Source organism: Physeter macrocephalus, chromosome 19, assembly GCF_002837175.3.
Source record: "Physeter macrocephalus isolate SW-GA chromosome 19, ASM283717v5, whole genome shotgun sequence".
NCBI lineage: Eukaryota > Metazoa > Chordata > Mammalia > Artiodactyla > Physeteridae > Physeter > Physeter macrocephalus.
This window is the reverse complement of record NC_041232.1, coordinates 79682174-79705662: the sequence shown is the minus strand read 5'-3', so window position 1 is coordinate 79705662 and position 23489 is coordinate 79682174. Positions and strand designations below refer to the sequence as shown.

At 38.2% G+C, this 23489-nt stretch overlaps 1 protein-coding gene across 2 annotated transcripts in view; it reads left to right on the top strand.

Annotated features, from left to right (window-relative positions):
• Positions 1 to 3642, top strand: part of TMX3 (thioredoxin related transmembrane protein 3) — a 44022-nt gene extending 40380 nt beyond the window's left edge. For both annotated transcript variants that reach the window (XM_024133907.3, XM_007121545.4), the window contains one exon: positions 1438 to 3642. In XM_024133907.3, coding sequence (XP_023989675.1) covers positions 1438 to 1698 — 261 coding nt within the window. In that variant the 3' untranslated portion in view covers positions 1699 to 3642. The remainder of the gene's footprint in view (positions 1 to 1437) is intronic.
• Positions 3643 to 23489: the final 19847 nt, after the last annotated feature.

Sequence of the window (23489 nt, the reverse complement as noted above, 5' to 3'; positions counted from 1 at the left end):
TTGAGAATATATAGGTATGTAGGTTATGTCTAACTAAGGTAAAATCTGGAATTTTCAAGGATTCGGTGAAAATACATATTCTTAACTTGCAAGATAAGAACTAGTACATATTTACGTTAAGAAAAGATACTAATCAGGTGGATATTAAGTTTCTCCAATTATTCATTTCTGTATGATTGGTGATTTAACTGGAATTCAGAATCACTTAACCTGATGGCATGACTTAAAGTGTTTTTCAGAGTTTCTTTCCTCTTCCTGCCCTTTTCAGTCCTTGGATCTGAAGCCTTCTTGCTGAGAACTCTAAGAAATCTCTCTTACTGTCCCAGCTTCAACTGTCAGTCAGCTTGACTGCAGGGCAGCCCTAAATTTGTTGGAGCCTTAAACTTAGTTCTGGTTGTCTATCTGGAGCTCCTCCACGGGTATTTTCATTCATTACGGCCAAAAGCAAAATAGAGCTAACCTTCTGTTGGTGAGAAGTAAAGTCATGCTAATAACTCATTAGTTACAACGTGCATCCTTCAGTTTGTCAGTGACCTTCTTTCCACGGATTGGGCCCTTTTCCCATTATATGTGGCTGCTGCACTAGCCTCCACTTGGTTTTCACACTTCCTCTTGCCCTGCCTCCAGTCCTCTACCTAATTAGTATTACTAAAATAATCAGTGCTGATCACTTTCCTTCCCTTTTCCAGTGATGCCCCTCACAGTCCTCTGTCTGTCTCACATATTCTCCTCCTCAGTCTTTGAGCTCACACTGTACCCTGGCCTGCCTTGTTCTTACGCTTAAATTTATGCCTCAAAACACCTTTATTCTGTGATGCCTTTTTCCATGATCTCAATCCAAAGTGACACTGCTCTCCTCTGAACTTGTCTATTTAGTTCTCAAGAGTTACAGTCACAATCCATAGAATATATTAGAGTTGAAAAACCTATTCAGTTAAATTGCTTTTACTTTTCTGGGAGCCGAGGAGACAGGATGTAAACTGAGGGAAATTATTAAGTTAATGTTGCTTTACTACTAACCAGACAAGTAAAAAATGTTATGTGAAGAGAATATTACCTTCTTTATGGTCAATAACCACCCTTTTCCACAGCAGATTCCTATAGCCAGGATGTAACTGTACAGCTCTTGGCACATAATAGCCATCTCAAAGAGACCTTTGTGATTAATGTGAGAAAAATACACATCTTTTGAAAAGGTAGTGGAGAATTTGGTGCCTTTTTCTGCTGCCAGTAGCTGGTTATACATACACACATACATGGGTATAGAATTTCTAAAGGGTCTTTCACATGATAGTCACGACGGCAATATTGACATTGATTCACTGGAACTAAAAGCAAGTTGGACGGCAGCAAGAGGACGAAATCTGTAGTGGTTTTAAATTCATTTGTGCTGTTTATATCAGAATACAAGTGAGGGATGTAATTCTCTTTCCGCAGTCTATATTCAAGAGCTCTCCACTTACGGGCTGCTTTCTCTTTGGCCTGCCACTGGGTGTCATCAGCATCATGTGCTACGGCATCTACACGGCTGACACAGATGGAGGTTACATAGAAGAACGGTATGATGTGTCCAAAAGTGAGGCGGAAAGCCCAGAACCGGTAGAAGAGAGCAAAGAAAAACAGGAGCCCAGGAGTGGGGACTCTCTGGTGCCTGCGGTGCAAGAACCCAAAGATGTGTTAGAAAAGAAGAAAGATTGAGACTTGACTGAGATAAAATATTTCATAGGATTTCAAATTATTAAAGAGTCTATTTATTGAATTTAGACATTTAATCATGACCTTTACAGAAGAGAACATGGTGTTTGTATTTTGCTAACATCAACTGCATGGGTTATAAAATAGTCCTTCCGTAAATGGGGAGATGTTTGGAGCAAAGAGATGAAACGTTTGTCTACAACAAACAAAATCAAAACACTCCATCAAAGTTTACCTTATAGATGTTGTTCGACCAGATCAGTTCTATTTGCATGTTTCTCTATCCGAATATTCTGTTACAAAATTAAGATTCTTGGGCAGAATATTTAAATTGGCCAGGCAGGTAGAAGATACATGTGTGATAGAGAAAAATAATACCTCCACCTCCTACCATCCATTCTCCTCATGTTTTGGATAAGATTTATATGGACAAAATTAAGTCTTTAAAATTTAGGCACTTTAAGGAGAACTAATAACTTTTTCCAAGGATCAAATTAAGATTATGAGATAAAATAATTCGGTTTTATACAGAATAGTGATTTTATTTTGTTATTTTTAAAGGAGAGGAACTGTTACTTTTTACCTTTATACTCAGTTGCATTATACAACTTTCATATGGGCCTATATCGTGGGGAAAAAAATAGTCTTATGTTTAATCTTTGCAGGAGAAACAGGATTTACTTGGATCAGTGATTTCAAATGATGCCCTGGACACTGAGAAGGTGTCTCAACCAACACTGCAGGAAGGGAGGGGTGTCTCTGTCACTCCTACACTGCTTTAGCCAGAACAGCATACTTTTATTTCTCTGTTTTATATATTGGGATTTCGTCTAAAATTTTTTCTTTGGTAAAAAGCTCCTGCTGCTTTTTAAAAAGTAATATATATCATGTTTTTATTTTATGGTATGGTAACTTTATAGTAATTTATAATCTAGTGTGTGTGTATGTATATCTATATATACACATACACATGTACACATATAAAATTTATTGACATCTGTTATGTAATATTATGGGCGTGTCTGTGTTCATAATGAGTAATGAGTGGCATAATCAGCCTGTTAAGAAACTTCATGTCCAGTGATTCAAGACATCTGCCAGTTACCTTCTCCATCCTCCCAGTTGCTATCCATTTCAGCTTATGACCTCTCGTCTTCTCTCCATAACGGAATAACATAGGAATTCTATCCCAAGTTATGTACAGAAACTGGTATTTTTAAAATAACAGTGTGGTATGTTTATTGTAGATTAGTTTATGTTTGAGACCTTCATTTTAGCTAAGTTTAGGATTTTTATTAAGTGACTGTAATTTGGGTGGTTATTCATTGAGTTATGAAACATTTTAAAATGTTTCATCACTTTAAAACTATGTAATTCATGGTCCTGATAGTGAAGCTGTTTAGGGCCGTGGTCCCCAGGGCGGCCTGGGGCTATTTCTGATGCCATGGTTATCAGTACTAATCTGACGCTCTTGTGCCTTTGTCCTAAGGAGTTACTGGGAATTGCTCTCCTGTACCTTTTAGTATATAGTCATTACTTGTTCTTAATGTTTGGCGCCCCATTATTATCATTTCTATAAATGAAGCACGTATGCAGTCACAGGAAATTTCACAAAATACTAGAATGAAATGTTATTCTTAAATGGAAACTGGAGATAAATGCTGTTAATTTAACAAGGAAATTTCTCTCTAAAGAAAACGAGCGAGTCTTTTAGAAAATAGACATTAATGTTGGCAGCAGTCAGGCTTATCTTGCAGCTGTGAAGAGCTTAGCTAAATACAAGTGCCTCACGTTAGTCTCAGCCTGGTAGGGAAGTTACAGCTTAGCCACTACCAGTGACAGGAGGAAGCTGTAAAAATGTCATGGCTTTTTTCTTCATGTTTATCACTAACAGATGTCTGTTATCGGCATGGTTTTGTCTTTTGTCAAGCACACCTATAAATTAAAGACCAAAACAGGGAAAAGAAAAAAAAAGGAGCAAAGCTTAATATGTATCAACAAAGTCCAGTGTTCTTTGTATTTCGAGATTTTCTTGTCTATAAGTTAATGCCTTAGTTCTCTGTTATCTTTTTTCACAACACTATACTGTTGCCCCATATTCTTATTTGTGTTTTCAAAATGTGTCTATTTGGGAAACAAAAAGTGTAGATGGTTTGTAAGTGAATAATTTTTTTAATTAAAATTTTGCTTTTTACTTGTCTCTACTTTAGGATATTGTCACAATATCCTCACAAAACAAGTTGAAAATTTTTGCTCACTAGTATGGTTTTCCCCTCAATGTGATATCAGAGTTTACTAGAAATGCCGTTTTCATTTTAGGAAAGATTACTTCAAAATAAAGGTAGGTTTCTTAATGAACCTTGTAGAAGAACATAGATATCATCCTAATTCAAGGATGAATGTCACTGTGATTACATGTCAATAGAGGGAATACCCTTCAGCACGTTGGAGTTTTGCCTTCTCTTTCAGTTGCAATAAAGTTCTGTTTCTAACTTCTAATATTCAAGATCCTAGATGCTTGCTGTTGCTGAATCTGGTGCTCAGACAGTTTTTAAAGATATTTCAAAGAGAGAAAGTGCGTGTTTTTATGGAGCAGCGCACCCCATTATAGCTTGCAGTCCTTGCTGTTTCATTGTACACATTAATATTTCTCTAGCTCTCTGAAACAGGTGGATTAGACCTGGAATTTTCACTTGCTTCTTTATACATAGTGCTCCCTGGTATCTGAGTTAGAAATAACATGAAGAGCCAAATGTCTAGAGGCTGAAGGACGGGTCTATATGAAGAGTCAAACAATTAGCTATATTGTTTTTATTTAGTGGATATTTGTTCTTGTTGATATTTCTTGTGTTTTGTTTCAGGGGCTTTTGGGTTTTGATTTTGCAAAAAGTAATTTAAATATTTGCATCATTGCTTCATATCATATGGAAGTAGGACAGGGAAAAATCACTCAGCTATTCTTTTTATATAGAGAGTGTTCAAATAAACAAGTGTAGGATGTTAAGACTATCAATTAATTGGTGGGATTAGGTTTGCCATTTTATTTTTATAAATATATATTTTTTCTGAATGTGTCTTGAGTCCAAGAGTGGGCAAAAAATAATTTTCTACTTTGGACTAATGTATAAAGGTTTTTGAAAGTTTGTGTTACTAACTCGTTGAATTCATGATATCCTGCCTTACGGCACCAATTGTAAATCTTCATTTTTCTAAAATAAATTAATTGAAAACATGTAACCGTTTGTTATTTTTACCATTTATCTTTTGGTTGTCTGGGATGTAAATAATTCTCTGTGCAAAGAAAAAAGGACAGTTGAGACTCATATTCCACAGTGGTTTTTCTTTTCCCTTTTATTAATGGTAAGTTATTTGTAATTATAGACACAGTTTTAAAATTTAAACAGACTTGATAGAGATAAGATTGTAATCTGATTCTTTCATATTGAAGATGAAGAACCTGAGATTCATAGGTTTGATATATTTTGTATTTGTAAAACCTGATCATTTTAAATATTAATTACAGAGTTTAAAGCTAGAATAATTGGATTTGAGTCCTTGATCCAACTGCCAGAGTGTGATCTTGGATACAATACAACCACCCCTCACTTTCACTGTCACTAAAATGGGAATCTAAAGCCTCAAGGTTTTCTTTTTTAAAATAGCAAACAAATGGGGAAAGTATATTATGAAAAAACAAAACTTTTTGCAGATTAGTGTTTTGTAATTTGTTTTTCCCATTTTATGCCATGAGCATATCTTTTAGAATCACTCTGGCACAGGAATAACCGCCACAAAATTGGTTGCACACAGCCTGTGGATGTGTGCAGACTGACTGGTTAGAACGGGCCTCTTCTGATAAGAGCCCTCAACTTTTTTCTAAGTCCATTCCTATAAACAGAAAAGATGTTTTAAACAAGTAGTAAAAAAAAGGGGCTATTATTTTGTTGCAGTTTATTCTTTCAGCAAATGTTTATTAAATGTCTTCTATGTACTCCTGAGGATCCAGCAGTAAAAGGCAGTCACAGCCTCAGTCCTCCTGGAGTATTTAGCTGCAATAACTGGTACTCAGGCTTACTTAAAGCGCTCATTTGTAGGTTTTCTATTTTTCTGTTTTTCTTAGTTTCCCTTCTCATATGATTTGTTGTTCAGCATCTAATTGTTGCTATTAGATCTTTGGGATCTTTGGGACTCAGAGGGTAAGAGACCAGGACAATACAGATGGCATCAGTATGAAGGGCTGGGGTTTACTCAGCGTGTTTGTGACTGTCTGTGGGTGGATGACAGGGAGGGGGGTGCAGTTCAGCGTGAGGGAGCACTGGACAAAAGGAATCTCCAGGGATGCAGTTGGCTTCCTGGGGGGTCAGAATTCCCACATGGAAAATAAGTAAACATAAGCCGACATTTCTTTCTGAGACAGATTCTGTAAGGCCATAAATGCAAGCACTAAAGCCACCCTCTACGCCCATGTTTACAACCGGCCCTTCCCTTTCCAGCAAAAAGTCCAAAAAGAGTGGTGGCCGGCTTTTATATAGTAAATTTTAGTTGGGTGGATGAAGCAGTCAAGTGAAACTGATGAATATGTAATAGGAACTGAGGATATTTTTCCTCTCATTCAGAGTTTTCATATGGGGCCCGGCATCCCTGTCTCCATCACTAGGGTCACTTAAAGATTTATGGAACAGTGGTTTTCTTCCTTCAAAGTTGTTTGATACTCTGCAGTTTCTGAACATATGTTTGATGTTAGTAGAGATTCTATATCAAACCATAAGAATCTACAGTAAATGATCAGATTTTAATGACTCATACAATGACATTTAATATTTTGATGTACACTCAAAAATAATCTGTGTAAATAATAAATCTGTGTTAAATTCCTTTGTCTCCTTTTTACTCTTAAACTGTTTAGGAAACTATAAGATTCTGAGTTGGCATTATTGAGACTTCTGGACTATATGACTTTTCCAAACAGTACTTTATTGTTCTAAACCAAATAATTGATAGAAGGACTTAATATTAAAGATTTTTGTAAAGTAAAAGATTACTCCCTTTTTGTACAACAGGTGATTTTGGAAGGAGTGAAAGAATTTACAAAATTCACCCTATTTTTGGACATAGGTTAATTTCACATTTTTAATAAAAACTAGGTAGTTTAGTTTTCAAGATTATCATATAAACCTCTTATGCCCAAATTACTACCCTTACCACAATCTATTCCTCTCAGTTGACAGTATGATCTCAAATTGTGAATTGCTGGCCTTCAAAATAGTGAGTTTTTCTCTGTGGTCCTTGTAAATACATAGAGTGATTTAAATATTAACCGTGAAGCATAACGGTAATTTCCACAGGTGCCTAAGGACCTCTAGGAAGATACACCGGGAACATTTTTTTCCCAGAAAGATCCAGTTATTTATTAAAGTATGAGGTACTACTCGGATATTATGGAGGAAAGCTGTTGATTAATCTTTTTAAATGAATAGTATGAAGTATAGTTTAAGGAGCTTTGGGAGATAAACTGCGGTTGACATCTGAGTAGAATCACTCAATTGTTTAAATCTGAACAAGTCACTTAACCTCCCTTGCTCATTATCTCTGATGGGGGGACAGTGGCTTGTCCCCCCCATTCCCTTCTCAGGAGTGAAGTTGGGAACCTTAAACTCGGTGGTGGTATCATGTATGTGCTTTATAAAGAGGCTGAAGTTTTATGGGACTCGGTAGAAAAATGTCAAGACGTTAGGGTGTGTTGGCCACTGCCTGTGATCTTCGGGAATGTCCTTATAGGAAAGAGACAGCATGGGAAGACAGGAAGGGAGCGTACAGCTCTGCAGAGAACCTTCTCCCTGAAGCCAACAGTATGTGACTGAGGTAACCATTTTCCTTTTTTATTTGCAAAAGCCAAATTCCTTGCTCCAGGATTAATTTTTTTTAATTAATTTATTTATTTATGGCTGTGTTGGGTCTTCGTTTCTGTGCGAGGGCTTTCTCTAGTTGCGGCGAGCGGGGGCCACTCTTCATCGCGGTGCGCGGGGCTCTCACTGTCGTGGCCTCTCTTGCTGCGGAGCACAGGCTCCAGACACGCAGGCTCAGTAGTTGTGGCTCACGGGCCCAGTTGCTCTGCGGCATGTGGGATCTTCCCAGACCAGGACTCGAACCCGTGTCCCCTGCACTGGCAGGCAGATTCTCAACCACTGCGCCACCAGGGAAGCCCCAGGATTAATTTAAGAATCACTCACATATGGCCACAGGGAACGACAGTTTAGAGTCTCCTGACCACATAGCTCACCCTACTGCCAAATGATGATCTCCTAGCTCTCTATCTGGAAAAACACGGTATTTCTAGAAGTAGTAAGTGCTGTACGTTGTTTTCTTATCTAAATTTCCGTGGGGAAAAGGATTTCAGTCAACGATGCTAAATCAGTTGGCTATCCCATGGGGAAAAAGAGTGACCATTCACTGATCTCACCTCACACCACACACAAAAATTAATTCAAAATGGATCATAGACCTAAATATGAAAAATTTTCTTAGAGAAAATCTTCCTGACCTTTGGTGTAGAACAACTGCTTAAAGAGGACACAAGACGACTAACGTGAAAAAAAGTATCAATTGAAACTCATTAGAATTAAGAATTTCTGTTTATCAAAAGACACCATCAGACAGTAAAAAGAAAGATGTTCACAATTTTTACATCTACCAAAGGACTTGTATCCAGAATATACAAAGAACATTTGCAAGTCAATAAGGAAAAGACAATCCAATGTAAACAATGCACAAAGGATGGGAATAGGCACTTTACAAAAGAGAATTTCCAAGGGGTCAATGAGACTACTAGCAGGTACTCAACATCATGCCTCATTCAGTCTCTTGATTTTAAAAATCTCACAAATCTGTATCCAGCTTGTGTATCTGACTTGACATCTCTACTTGGGTGTTTAATAGGCAGTTCAAACACCGTGTCCTAAACACTTTGATTTTCCACCAAATGCCTGCTGTTACTCAGTCTTTCTCATCTCAGTAAATGGTAACTTCGTTTTTCTAATTACTCAGGTCAGAAACCCTGGATCTATCCATAGCTTCTTTCCTTCAACACCTGATATCTAACCTGTGAGAAATTGTTAGCTGTATCTTTATTTTTTAAAATTTATTTATTTTATTTATTTTTGGCTGCGTTGGGTCTTCATTGATGCGCGCGGGCTTTCTCTAGTTGCGGCGAGCGGGGGCTACTCTTTGTTGCGGTGCGCGGGCTTCTCATTGCAGTGGCCCCTCTTGTTGTGAAGCACGGGTTCTAGGCACGTGGACTCAGTAGTTGTGGCTCACGGGCTCTAGAGCATAGGCTCAGGAGTTGTGGCGCACGGGCTTAGTTGCTCCAAGGCATGTGGGATTTTCCTGGACCAGGGCTCGAACCCGTATCCCCTGCATTGGCAGGCGGATTCTTAACCACTGTGCCATCAGGGAAGCCTTAGCTGTATCTTGAAAGAAGTTAGGCTTCACACCATTTTCCAGGTTCCCATCTCTATTTAGGCTGCTGTATCCGTTACCAGGCTTTGCTGTTCCACCCTTGCCTGACTGCAGTCCACCATCAAAAGAGCAGCTAAAGGGAATCCTCTTAAAATACAAGGAGGATCGTGGCATTTGTCTGCTCAGAACATTCCAGTGGCTTCTTATCTTACTCAGCATAATACCCATGTTTTGGGTTATGTTATTGGTTGAAATATGTCCCCCCAAATTCACACATTGAAGTTCTAACCCCTAGTGCCTCAGAATGTGACCTTATTTGGAAATAGGTTTGTTACAAATATAATGTTAGCATAAAGTCATACTGAAGTAGGCTGAATCCTAATTCAGTATGACCGGTGTCCTCACAAAAAGGGAAATTTGGAGACAGACACACATGCAGGGAGAATGCCATACAAAGATGAAGGCACAGATTGGAGTGATGCTTTTACAAGCCAAGGAACGCCAAAGATTCCCAACAAACCACCAGAAGCTGGGCAAGAGACATGGAACGGATTCTCTCTCGCAGCCTCAGGAACTAACCCTGACAACATCTTGATCTTTGACTTCTGGCCTCCAGAAGAACAGTGAGGCAATAAAATTCTGTTATTTAAGTCACCCAGTTTGTGGTACTCTGTTATGGCAGCCCTAGCAAACTGATACAGCCTATAATGCTTTTTCTCAATCCCCACTCATTACCACTTTTCTCTCCTCCCTACCTCCCCCCTCCTCCTGTTCATTCCATTACAGCCTTCTGCCCCTTGCTGTTCCCCAAACCCACCAAGCATGCTTCTTTGTCCTTGCTGTTCCCTTTGCCTGGAATAATGTTCTCCTGGATGTCCTCACAGCTCACTCTCTCCTTATTTTAGGTCACCTACCCATTAACACCTTTATTAACCAGTCTGTATGGATTACACCTCCTAGCCTCCCACTTTGCCTAACCCCTTTATTCTGCAGCTTTGTTTTGTATAAGCTCTTCTTTATAATATTATCCATTGTTTGTTGCCTGCTTCCCCTCTCAAATACACAATAAATGTAAGCTCTGAATGGTCAGACTTTATTTTTTTTCAAGGCTATACTCCCAGTTGCTAAAACATGCTTGGCATGAAGTATGCATTCAGTAAGTACTTGTAGAATGAATGAATGAGTAACTGAATATAGTGTATTTATATAATGATGTATTTATCGCTAGGGTGTTAGAGTTGAAAGTTTCTGATTTTTTTAAAAAATCAAAAGCACACATTTTTAGTTGAAGATATTAAATGCATGTTCCAAAAGTATCTAAATGCTTAACGACTTAAGCAATAAAAAAAGATAATTAACATAAAAGAATCATAAGCTTTGGAAATATTTTTGTATTTATAAAACATGTAAAATATGTATTAATATGGAAGATTGTTATATTATTTAGCTTAGGTTCTAAAATCTTAAAGTCTATATGGTCACTGAAAATAAGAATAAATTAGAGGCAAGAACATGGAAACTTTGAGGTAATTGTTCTCCGTCCCTCAAATACAATGGAAAAATAAATATCTCTTTTGCAAATGTCCATCTAAAATTGTTAGACTTTGTAATAATTACTATATTTTAAGTCAAGGATTCTTAACCAGTAGGGCTTATCAGGGATTCTTAACCAGCAGGGCTTATCAGAATTACAAGTGCATCAATTGCCTCAGATGAAATATACATAAATCCTAGAAAATCTATTTGGTTGGTCTTGGATGAACTTCTGCTTGAAGCCAGAACAAAGAGAAAAAAACCTTCCCCGGTTGATTTCGACGTGTACTCCACGTGGTGAACCAATGGCTTAAGTGATTAGTAGAAGGGGTCAGAATGTCAGTGCCTTTGAGAGAAGTTGTATCTTTTGTGATTTCCTTGTAAGCCTTCAGAAGTCAAGATGGTGCAAGAGCATGACATGCTTCAGTAGCCCCATTGTGACCCCTCGGGCTTGGCCGACTGCGAGTGAACTCACTGGCATAACAGTAGCAGCTTCAGGAAAGAGATTTTTATTCCTGAACACAAGAAAGTAGGTTATGTGCAGCTGGGATGATTTACTTCTCATTTCCCCTCAAGATAAGCGATGGCTCAGGGGACTGAAATCAACCCCTTCTGTAAGGGGGCGTGTGAGACAGGGGAGGTCTAAGGAGATATGACCCTCAAGGTTTCAAACTTTCACTTCATCCTCATGAGTCATTTGTGTGGAAAATGAAATTTAAAATGCAAAAGTGTATGCACAGTTGTGCTTCTTGCTTCTACCCAATTTAATGTAAAACAAGATTTTATGTGACCAGTAACTGTTCCCAAATATAAATTGTGTGCCAAGATGTCCACTTAGTAATGTTAAGACCAAAGCCAGAAATAGCCAAAGCACAGCTCTGCAGGAGGGCATTTCTGCTGGACCATCCCATAGTGCAGTTCAGTTCTAGATAATGGGACTTCTGTGCTCAAGAACAGTTTCTTCACTAGGAAATTGGATTATTTGACTTCAGACTGTAGAATAATAAGAAAACATGAGGAACTAAAATTTCCAGTGCCCATGCAGTGATGCCCGTTAGAAAGAGAAGAGATGGTACCATGGCTTTGCCCCAATAACTCTGCTTTTCGTCAGTTTTGGGTGTTCTAGTTTTTTTTTAAAAACACATTATAAAGACTTCTTATTGTGTATATTAGAAAGAAAAATAAGTAAAGCAAATGTGGCTCAATGTTTACAATTGATAATTCTAAGTAAAGGACATATGGGTATTATGTACCCTTCACCTAGAATCACTAGTTGTACTATTCTGGCAACTTTTATGTAGGTTTAACATTTTTCAAAATGAATGTTGGGGGAAAAAAATAGAGTAGGCATTATCGTAAATTCTTGTTTCCTTGTGATAATCTTGGCAATACATCGAGGTTTTTTTTTTTCCAACACTCATAAATTACTTTCCAACACTTGCTTTCAGCTCAGATCCCAAGTTTGAGTAAAATTTGCTCTGAAAGTCCTCAAAACACAGAAACATAAAAATATTTTCTTTAAAGCCCCACAGGGGGTCAGCAAACCTTTTTCTTCTGTAGATGGCCAGATAATAATTTAGGCTTTGAAGACCACATATGGACTCTGTCACATATTCTTTACTTTTTTTAAACTCCTAAAAAATGTAAAAATATTTTTTAGCTTAAGGCCTCTTCAAAAACAGGCTACAGGCTGGATTTGGCCAGCACACCATAGCTTGCCTGGTACAGAGTATTTACCAGATCAATAGCTACCTACTGGATACGAGGAGATGTGTTCTGTGCTCCAGCAAAGAAATCACATCTGGAACAGCACCTGCAGTTGGAGTCACCACCTGATTAAATTTTCAATAATCTACTTTCATTCTTCAATACCCATCTGTTTTCTATGCAGGCACAACAGGCGACTTGAATGGAACCACCACCCCTGCATTTTTTAAGTCCTTGATGATAGCAGTAAGTTCTGCAGTCCCTCCAGGAATGTGGTATTGCCTTTGGTTTACTATTTTCAAAGGCAGAGCCTTTGAAAGGGGGAGGGGGAGAGGGAATGAGAGGGAGTTGGGGATTAGCAGATGCAAACTATTATATATAGAATGGATAAACAACAAGGTCCTATTGTATAGCCCAGAGAACTATATTCACTATCCTGTGATAAACCATAATGGAAAAGAATATGAAAAAGAATATATATGTATAACTAACTTCACTTTGTTGTACAGCAGAAGTTAACACACATTGTAGATCAACTGTACTTGAGTAACATGTAAAAAAAAAAAAGTAAAAACAAAACCAGAAGACAAAGGCAGAGCCAGTTTGAATGGCTTCCATTTAATTCTCCCTGTCATAGCCCTCGCTCCATGGTCAGATAACGTGTGGAGATCCTGTGAACTGCTATACATTTCTAATTATCCATTCCGGAACCAGGAAAATAATCCCGGGTGGGGGGCTACAATGAGATGGACTCGAGAGCAAACCCCATGGCTTATCTGACCGTTAGCTCCCTGCTCCGACTGGTGGACTGTAAGAAGTACTGTGAATTTTGAGCCAATGCCCATATATCCTCTATATCTGATTACTGTTACTTCCCCAAAGCTTTCATCCTGATAAACGGTTACAGAACTTTTCGAGGAGGGCACGGAGGGTGATTTACAGTATAACTTTTTTTCTTTGCTATGTAGCAGCATCTTTTCCTCGAGGGGACCTGGCTTTCCCTGCATTTGAGGGGCTCTGGATGTATGAACGGGGAATTCATTGAGGGCCATGACTCTCCTTTTTGGGGATGCAATTCAGACTTCAGTCTGCCAGTCCTGCAGCTTTTCCACTTACACAGATCAAGTAAGACTTTACTCGACTCCCAGTGGTTTCAGTTCTGGTTTGACTGGTTAGTCTCAAGCTACTTGCCATTAGGGTAACCACACTCACCTTGCCTTTGGTGACTAAGTCCCCCACTTGGCTCCACTATCCTGGGATCCCACCATCCCATTGTGAGAGGGCCCACCTCAGTGTAGCAGTTCCCTTAAACTTGGGACTAATGGTGGAGAGAGACCACATAGTTCAAGACCCCTGGGGCTCCTCTCAGGAATTTATTTCTCCAGCAGTAGTGAAAGACATGTCATCTAGATCTTCCCAGAGCAGGTCTTATGTGATAAATCCACTCTGTCATCCCAAAGAACTGACAACTCTTTATTGGACAGCTTTATTGAGATAGAATTCAGATACCATAAAATTCAATCCTTTAAATTGTACAATCCAGTAGTTTTTTTAATATAATCACATAGGTATGCAACTATCACCACTGTCTAATTTTAGGACATTTTCATCACACCAAAAAGAACCCTGCACCCATTAGCCATCATTGCCCCTTCTATCCACTCCCCAGCCAGTCCTAGACAACCACCAATCTACATTCAGTGTGAAGGTTACAATTTCTTCAATTCTTTGTCAACACCTGTGATTGCTTGTCTCATTTATTTTAGCCATCTAATAGGGTATGAAATGCTATCTCATTGTGGTTTTGACATGCATTTCCCTAATGACTAATGATGTTGAGTCTCTTTTCATGTGCTTGTTGACTACTTGTATATTTTGTTTGGATAAATGTCAGTGGATTTCTTCTTCTTCTTCTCCTTCTCCTTTTTTTTTTTTTTTTGGCTGTGTGGCTTGCGGGATCCTAGTTGCCAGACCAGGGATCGAACCCGGGCCCCCCTGCAGTGAAAGCATGGAGTCCTAACTACTGGACCGCCAGGGAATTCCCCTTGGATAAATGTCTATTCAGATCTTTGGCCCATTTTTTTAAAAATTGCGTTGTCTTGTAATTATTGAGATTTAAGAGTTATTTATATATTCTGATACAAGTCCCTTGGTTTCAGTCAGTATAAATTGGCAAAATCTCGCGATTCTTTCAGTCTGCATTGCACCTTCTCATGGGTCATGATTAGTTTCTTATGATTTAGGGCCGGTGGGCCATTACAGATTGTTCAGGCAAAGGGAGATTAACCTCAGAGTTGGAAAGACATGTACTTATGCCAGTTTTCTGGGTTTCACTCATTTCCAATCACTAACCTAACTTCAACAAAAGAGACTCTGCAAGGTTGAGGATTCAGTTTGTTTGGCAATCTAGCCACGTGCAAGACAGAACTTTGGTTTGCTTTTTAGGAATCTCAGTTCTGTAGCTACAGGAGACAAGAATTTCTTTCAAGACCGTCATAGCAGTTTTAGGTCTTTTATGCAGACATTGAGCTGGGAATTGAAGGTTTTGAGCTCATCATTTTCTTTCCCCAATTTCTTCAGCACAGTTAGAAACAATGAACCAATGCATTATATTCTGTATTTTCACTAAAAACTACTAAGACAGCAAATACATGGTCACCTAGAGCCTTGCTTTTTATAGGCACTTGAATACAAAAATCCAAATGGTTTTGCCACTGCATGCCATGGATTACTAATGCCCCATTACCACTGGAAATCATGTCATTTATGCCTTTATATCTAATTAGATCAGAGAACAAATTCCAGAAAACCCAGACCAATTCATAGATCTTAAGATGCTGCTCCTCTGGAACCATTCTCTGGAACCAGTCTCAGTACCAAACTCTGTACCGTTCTATATCAGTAGTATTTAATCAGAGAAGCAAACACACTAGAAGATATATATGCACATATATATATATACAAAGACACATACACACACATATGAATTGGTTACAAGGATTTCTTAGAGCTGGTTAAGCAGTTAAGCAGTCTCGCTAAGGCTGTCTGTCATCTTCACATCTGATGCTGGAGCTTGAAGTTCACAGGGTAGGCAGTTCAGAAGGAAAGATGAATGTAAGTAATTGTAAATAGTGCATTACATTCATCTTGGTAGAGATCAAGAGCAAGTTGGAGCACACAGGATGGGTTGAAACCTGTGTTAGTTTCTGTTGCATTGACCTTGTGGTATGGATGTCATGCAGAAGCCAGGACCCTTCATTGAGGACGTGGCCTAAGACTCATAGAAGCAGCAGTACCAGGGAATAGGGCAGCATCGGCAGGCCCAGCAGCACCCCATGCCAACATGAGAGTCAGCAGAACAGCAACACAGCGTGGGTTACAAATGTCTACTACTTTTTTCTGCTCACCACACCTCACTCAAAAAATTCTCTTGTGGGGAGAAAATATTTGCAAATTATATGCCTGACAGTGAGTTCATAGCCAAAATATATAAGCAGCTCATACAACTCGATATCAAAAAAACAAACAACCCAATCAAAAAATGGGCAGAAGACCTGAACCGACATTTTTCCAAAGAAGACATATAGATGGCAAACAGGCACATGAAAAGATGCTCAACATTGTTAATCATTAGAGAAACGCAAATCAAAAACACAATGAGATATCACCTCACACCTGTCAGAATGGCTGTCATCAAAAAGTCTACAGATAACAAATATTGGCGAGGATGTGGCAAAAACAGTTGTAGAAATGCAAATCAAAAACACAATGAGATATCACCTCACACCTGTCAGAATGGCTGTCATCAAAAAGTCTACAGATAACAAATATTGGCGAGGATGTGGCAAAAACAGTTGTACACAGTTGGTGGGGATGTAAATTGATGCAGCCACTACAGAAAACAGCATGGAGGTTCCTCAAAAAACCAAAAATAGAACTACCATATGATCCAGCAATTCCACTCCTGGGTATATATCCAGAAAAAACAAAAACACTAATTCAAAAAGATACATGCACACCACCATTCATAACAGCACTATTTACAACAGCTGTGATGTGAAAGCAACTTAAGTGTCCATCAACAGATGAATGGAGAAAGAAAATATTTTATATATACAATGGAATATTACTCAGTCATTAAAAGGAATGGTATTCTGCCATTTGCAGCAACATGGATGGATGGACCTATAGATTATTATGCTTAGTGAAGTAAGTCACACAAAGACAAATACTGCATTATATCACTTATATGTAGAATCTAAAAAAAAAATCAGTGAATATATGTGCAAAATAGAAATAGACTCACAGATATAGAAAACAAACTAGTGGTTACCAGTTGGGAGAGGGATGGGGGGAGGAGCATGTGAGGGGTAGGGGATTAAGAGATACAAACTACTATGTATAAAATAGATAAGCAACAATGATATATTGTATAGCACAGGGAGTTATAGCCATTATCTCATAAAAAGTTTTAATGAAGTATAATCTATAAAAATACTGAATTACTATGCTGTACACCTGAAACTAATATAATATTGTAAATCAACTATCCTTCAATTATTTATTTATTTTTTTTTTTGTGGTATGCGGGCCTCCCTCTGCTGTGGCCTCTCCCGTTGCGGAGCACAGGCTCCGGACGCGCAGGCCCAGCGGCCATGGCTCACGGGCCCAGCCGCTCCGCGGCATGTGGGATCCTCCCAGACCGGGGCGCGAACCTGGTTCCCCCGCATCGGCAGGCGGACGCGCAACCACTGCGCCACCAGGGAAGCCCCTATCCTTCAATTAAAAAAATTCTCTTGGGGCCCATCCTAATGAGAGGCATACAGGAAAGGGAATTCTGGAAAATGCTTTTCAGCCTAGCCAAGTAGATGCATAAAAAAACCATCTCATGTGGTTATATAAATCTTGTTCTTTGTGACAGTTTTATTGATACAAAAACTGCACATATTTCATGTTATAATTTGATAAATCTGGACATATGCTTGTACCCATGAAACCCTCACCACAATCAAGATAATAGACACAGCTGTCATCTCTGAAAGTTTCCTCATGCCCTTTTGTTTTATTTTGATTTTTATACTAAGAACATTTAAGATGAGATCTATCTACTCTCTTAACAAACTTTTTAAGTACCCAATACAGTATCGTTAATTATAGGCATGATGTTACACAGCAGGTCTCTAGAAGTCATTCATCTTTCTTAATTGAAACTTTATACCCATTGAACAACTCCCCATACTTCTTTCAGTTCTATTGTACATTAAGACTTTCAAAGCATTGTATCATTCATAATTCATTTGATATTAGCAAAGTGAAAGGTGCAGAATTATTTTCACATTTTTGTGGTTTTTTTTTTGCGGTACGCGGGCATCTCTCTGTCGGGGCCTCTCCCGTTGCGGAGCACAGGCACCGGACGCGCAGGCTCAGCGGCCATGGCTCACGGGCCCAGCCGCTCCGCGGCATGTGGGATCTTCCCGGACCGGGACACGAACCCGTGTCCCCTGCATCGGCAGGCGGACTCTCAACCACTGCGCCACCAGGGAAGCCCTATTTTCACATTTTTAAAACGAGAGTAGTAAAGCTCTAGAAGGTTTAATGATGTGGGTAGTGAAATTAAACAAGAAAATTTTTGACTTGTCAACTTGTAAAGTTCAACTTATATAAAAACTCCAATCTTCCAACGTATAGAGAGCACTCAGAACACCTATAACTCTGAACATTTCATTATTATCTTCCATATTATTATATCATCAGATGTGAAGAAGACAGCCTTAAATAGAACTATTATTACACAGATTATTTTTTAGTTGTCTAATAATGTAGTGTTTTAGATGCTACAAAATCATCCATTATTATTAACTGTATGATTAGATTTACCTTTATGTTTACTAATCTCTTTGCTCACAAGCATCCCATGTCTTGTGCCTTTATTCTACATTAATTTTGTACTACTATATTACATTTTAAAAGTAGCACCTTTAGTGGAATTCTGGGAGTAGTAAATATATAGTATTACTAGACAGTAAATATATATAGTTTTAGCTACTGCTAAATTACATATGTCTACTACTATATGACACATGGAATATGGGTTTGAACAAACGTATAATGACACGTATCCCACCTTCTAGTATCCCACAGAGTATTTTAACTGCTCTAAAAATCCTTTGTGCTCCATCTGGTCATTTCCCCTCCCCCGCGACCAACCCCTTACCCACCCTCTGGTCTTTTACTGTCTCCTTAGTTTTGACTTTTCCAGAATGTCATATAGTTGGAATCATATAGTGTGTAGCCTTCTCAGATTGGCTTCTTTCATTCAGTAATGTGCACTTAAGGTTCCTCCAGGTCTTTTCATGGCTTGATGGCTCATTTCTTTTTGGCCCTTGAATAATAAATAGCTCATTGTCTGGATATACCACAGTTGATTTATCCATTCACCTACCGAAGAACATCTTGGTTGCCTCCAAGTTTCAGGAATTGTGAATGAAGCTGCTGTAAACATCCACGTGCAGGTTTTTTGTTTGGACATGAGCTTTCAGCTCCTTTGGGTAAACACCAAGGAGCATGATTGCTGGTTCATATGGTAGGAGTATGTTTAGTTTTATAAGAAACTATTAAACTGTCCTCCAAAGTGGCTGCACCATTTACATTTCCACCGGTAATGAATGAGAGTTCTTGTTGCTCTACATCCTCGTCAGTATTAGACGTTGTCAGTGTGGTAGATTTTGGCCATTCTCATAGATGCATCATGCTATCTCATTGTTTTAATTTGCATTTCTCTGATAACATATGATGGGGAGCATCTTTTTATATGTTTCTTTGCTGATGATCATGTTTTGATTTTTGTACAGTGAGTACAGCTTCAATCCTCTAGGTACCCTTTTTGGGATTAAACCCCCAATCTGTGTGTGCATGTGTTATAAATGTATTTTTCATGATATCTATATGGGGTTAATACCTTCTTTGTGTGTTTTGGAGTATAATAGTCCTATTCAATATAGCAATTCAATTCTTATATGTATTACATATCTACCAAATGAGGAAGTCTATAATTTTCTAACATAATTATTAAATTGCTTCTCTGTTAAAAATTGAGAAAGATCCAGTTATTACAGGGATTGAAACAGTACATTTTAGAAAGGCTCTAGCACTTAAAGCTCCAACACAAGAATTATATCTATGGATTCCTACTGGAAAGTCACATTTCAGGGGACTGAATCCTTATTCAATTACTCCCTAGTTTTGTTACCTTGAGAGGGTTACTTATCTGTAAAATGGAAGCAATTAATATTATGGACTTGAGTAATAAATGATATTATAATGTATCATTTAGCATTTACTTTGCACAAATTAAAACACTTAATACATCTTAGCTGCTAGTATCATTATCATCAAATTTACCACAACTACCATCCCCTCTACCTAGTCAGTTGCAACTTAAACAAATAATATATTCTTTCTGTTCTCCTAGAGAATTAAGGGGAAGATATAAAAATGGTAATTTAACTTGCTATATTTTTGCATTGCCTGTCTTCAATAGTTAATGTGAAAATTAATGCGATTAAAGAGTTTTAAGTATAATTCACTCTTTTTTCTGTTACGCTTAGCTTCCTTCCTATCCTTTAGCCAGCTTATCTCATTTTATTTGACTTGTTTTATAATAAGTTGTGCCTGAAAATAGAATCAACACACTGGAATCAAAACTACTTTTTTTGCATGTCAACTTCCAGTATTTATTTTCATTACACATTGTCAAGGAGGAGCTAGTAATTAACAATTTAATACTCTCGTTTTCCTAAATGACATGAAATTGCAATATGGTAAGTAATATTGTGTATACGTTTCAGTTCGACGGATTTCATTTCTAAAACCAGTATTTTGATCGTTTCCTCTTAGGGAATTTTCTTTGATCACATGTACTACACCCCTAGGAAGTAGATGACAGCTGCTATGTATTTATGTGTGTGAAGAAACTGAATTTAATTAAAGTTCATTTGTCTGATGCTTAGTACAGTTATTATATTTGAATAGGCTAAAAAAATGCCCTGTAAATTGAAAGACATATGAGAAAAGGACACTCAGAGGCAAGGATCAAGTTACTCTAAAATCAAAGTAACTTAAATTACAATATTATTCCATTAATGCCTATATCTTAATCAACTCTCACTTGTTCAAACATGGGAGACATAAAAGGAAGTAAATGTCTAACTGACTTCTCACTCATAACAAGTGTGTTAGGATCTCATGAATGCTGATGTTGCAGGCTCATTGGTAGGACTATCAGATTTGGGAAAAAAACAAAATAGAATGCTCATTTAAATTTGAATTTCAGATAATCCACAAATGTTTTAGTATAAGTCTATCCCATGCAATATTTGAATACATTAAGTAAAGAACATTAAAAAAAAAAAGCTATATACCCACTGGGCTAAAAGACATAAATAAAATGGACATCACCAGGCTAAAGTGAGAGGGACATAGTTACACTAGGAACATAATTATACTAAAATATTATGTGTTGCTTACCTGAAATTGAAATGTAACTGGGCATTCTGTCTTTTTTCCTGGCAAACCTTGTCACGTGAGCCATTCTGTGTGCTCTTGATCTCTCTCTCCTGGGACAGCATCCATTTAGAAACACTAAGTTGCAGCCCAGCGGTCCCTAAATCCTCCACTGAAATTCAAGGATTTAAGGTGATACCTACTTTATCTCTTTTAGACCATAGAGATTTTTTTTAATGTTCTTTACTCAATGTATTCATTTTAATATTATGTATTATTACATTCATCTAAATAAATGTGCACTAATCCACTTGTAACTTATAAATCATAATAATAAACAAACACAATATACTCTCTACCTGCAAAAGAGCCAAGACACTCCCAGTAACACTGAAGCCCCCTGTCCTCCCAGACGATGCCTTCACCTGCTTTTCCACAAAGCAGCACTGTCCTGAATTATGTGTTTCATTCCTTCACGCTTTTAAAAAAATGATTTATCACATACGTATATATCCCTAGACAATATGTTATTTAGTTCTGCACGTCTCTAAACTTTATGTAATATGATACTCAGTGAATTCTTCTGCAACTTTTTTTTTTCACTCAAAATTGTTTTTTTTTTTTTTTTGGTGGTATGCGGGCCTCCCTCTGTTGTGGCCTCTCCCGTTGCGGAGCACAGGCTCCGGACGCGCAGGCTCAGCGGCCGTGGCTCACGGGCCCAGCCACTCCGTGGCATGTGGGATCCTCCCAGAGCGGGGCGCGAACCCGGTTCCCCTGCATCGGCAGGCGGACGCGCAACCACTGCGCCACCAGGGAAGTCTCAAAATTGTTTTTGAGATTAATTATCCTAGTTTTTGATTCTCTCAGAAGCAGACCGTGAAACAGGGTTTGAGTGAAAGCAGCTTTTGTGGAAATTTCTGGGAACACAAGTGGATAAAGGTGGGACTGATACGGAGGGCAGGGGAGGCAATAAGGCTGCATGTTAAAGCATCAAGCACAGTGGGTGGCTGAGGCTTCCATATGTAAGAGAACAGACACTTCCTGCAGAAGGCAGACAGTAGCAGCTGAAAGCTGGCCAAAGCAAAGTACATCATTCCCCTCTCTGAATGAGTGAGAGAACCTTAAGAGTACAAATAACTGAAGTTTATTTCCCCTCAGAGATCCAAATGTACCATAAAAGGATAACACTTGGAAATTACAACTCCAGGCATCACTACTTACTGGAAAGAAAAATGGATTAATCTATTTGAATGTGTCTGTTTTCTCATATGCAATATGGGAGTATTAATCACATTTTTATCACGGGGTAATTATGAAAATTAAACATGGTCATCAGTGTATAACATGCTACTCGTGTGTCAAAGAGTTCATCTCTATCTGTGTTGTACTCTTGCTGGAACAGAACTGGGCTCCCTTCCCAGCTACACCCCACAGCTGTGACACTATGAATGAGGTCTAGCCAATGGGACATGAGTGAAAAATGACTTGTAACATTTCTAAGCCTGATTCATAAGAAGAACATGGTTTGCCCCATGCTCTGTGCTCATTCCAGCAGGCTGGAAAAGAGATAATCCCGCGGGGAAACTTGGAAATTAAAGATAGCAGAACCTTTCTTATCCTGGGTCCAGAAACGACTGCATGAAAGTGAGCCGCGTTACTGCTGTTACCTGACAAGTACCTTTAGGCAGGCAAGAAACAAATTGTTATTTGTTTCTTTAGCTTTACACATTTGGGGACTAATTACAATTATAGTAGCTTGCATTAACCTCAATAAAACACTATTTATTATTTTGAAATTCATGACTGGAGGCAAGTTTCTTATGCCAAACCCTAGAGACAGTATTTTATTTATGACTTGTTGAGTTACAATATAATGAATTACAAAAAAAAAATGTTCACTGCATATCTATTTTGTGTATACTGAAAATACATAAAGGTGTAAGTTGATTATCTTCAAAATAAAGGATTTTGAAATTTAGTAAGTGAAAGCAAACATAAAAAAAGAGTACAGAGATATGGGAACATAATATGTATAACTGATTCACTTTTTTATAAAGCAGAAACTAACACACCATTGTAAAGCAATTATACTCCAATAAAGACGTTAAAAAAAAAAGAGTACAGAAAATGAATGGCACATGGTAAAGAATAATTAAGCAATGTCTCAACTGTTTATTATAATTTGCTTCTCAGAGTCCATAATGTTCACTATTACGCCATGAACTGTCCAAAGGATTCTGGCTGTTTGGAGATTCCAGAGAGTGGACCCAGGACAAACACTGTGTTATCTCATTTATATGTGGAATCTAAAAAAGTGGAACTGACAAAAGCAGAGAGTAGAATGGTGGTTTCCATGTGCTGGGGAGTGGAGGAAATGGGGAGATGGTGGTCGAAGGGTACAAAGTTTCAGTTATGAAGGACGAATAAGTTCTGGGGAGCTAATGTACTGCATGGTGACTATAATTAGTAATACAAATTATATACTTGAAATTTGCCAAAAGAGTAGATCTTAAGTGTTCTCACCACACACAAAAGGAAACTATACAAAGTGATGGATGTGTCAACGAGTTGATTGTGATTTCACAATGTATACATAT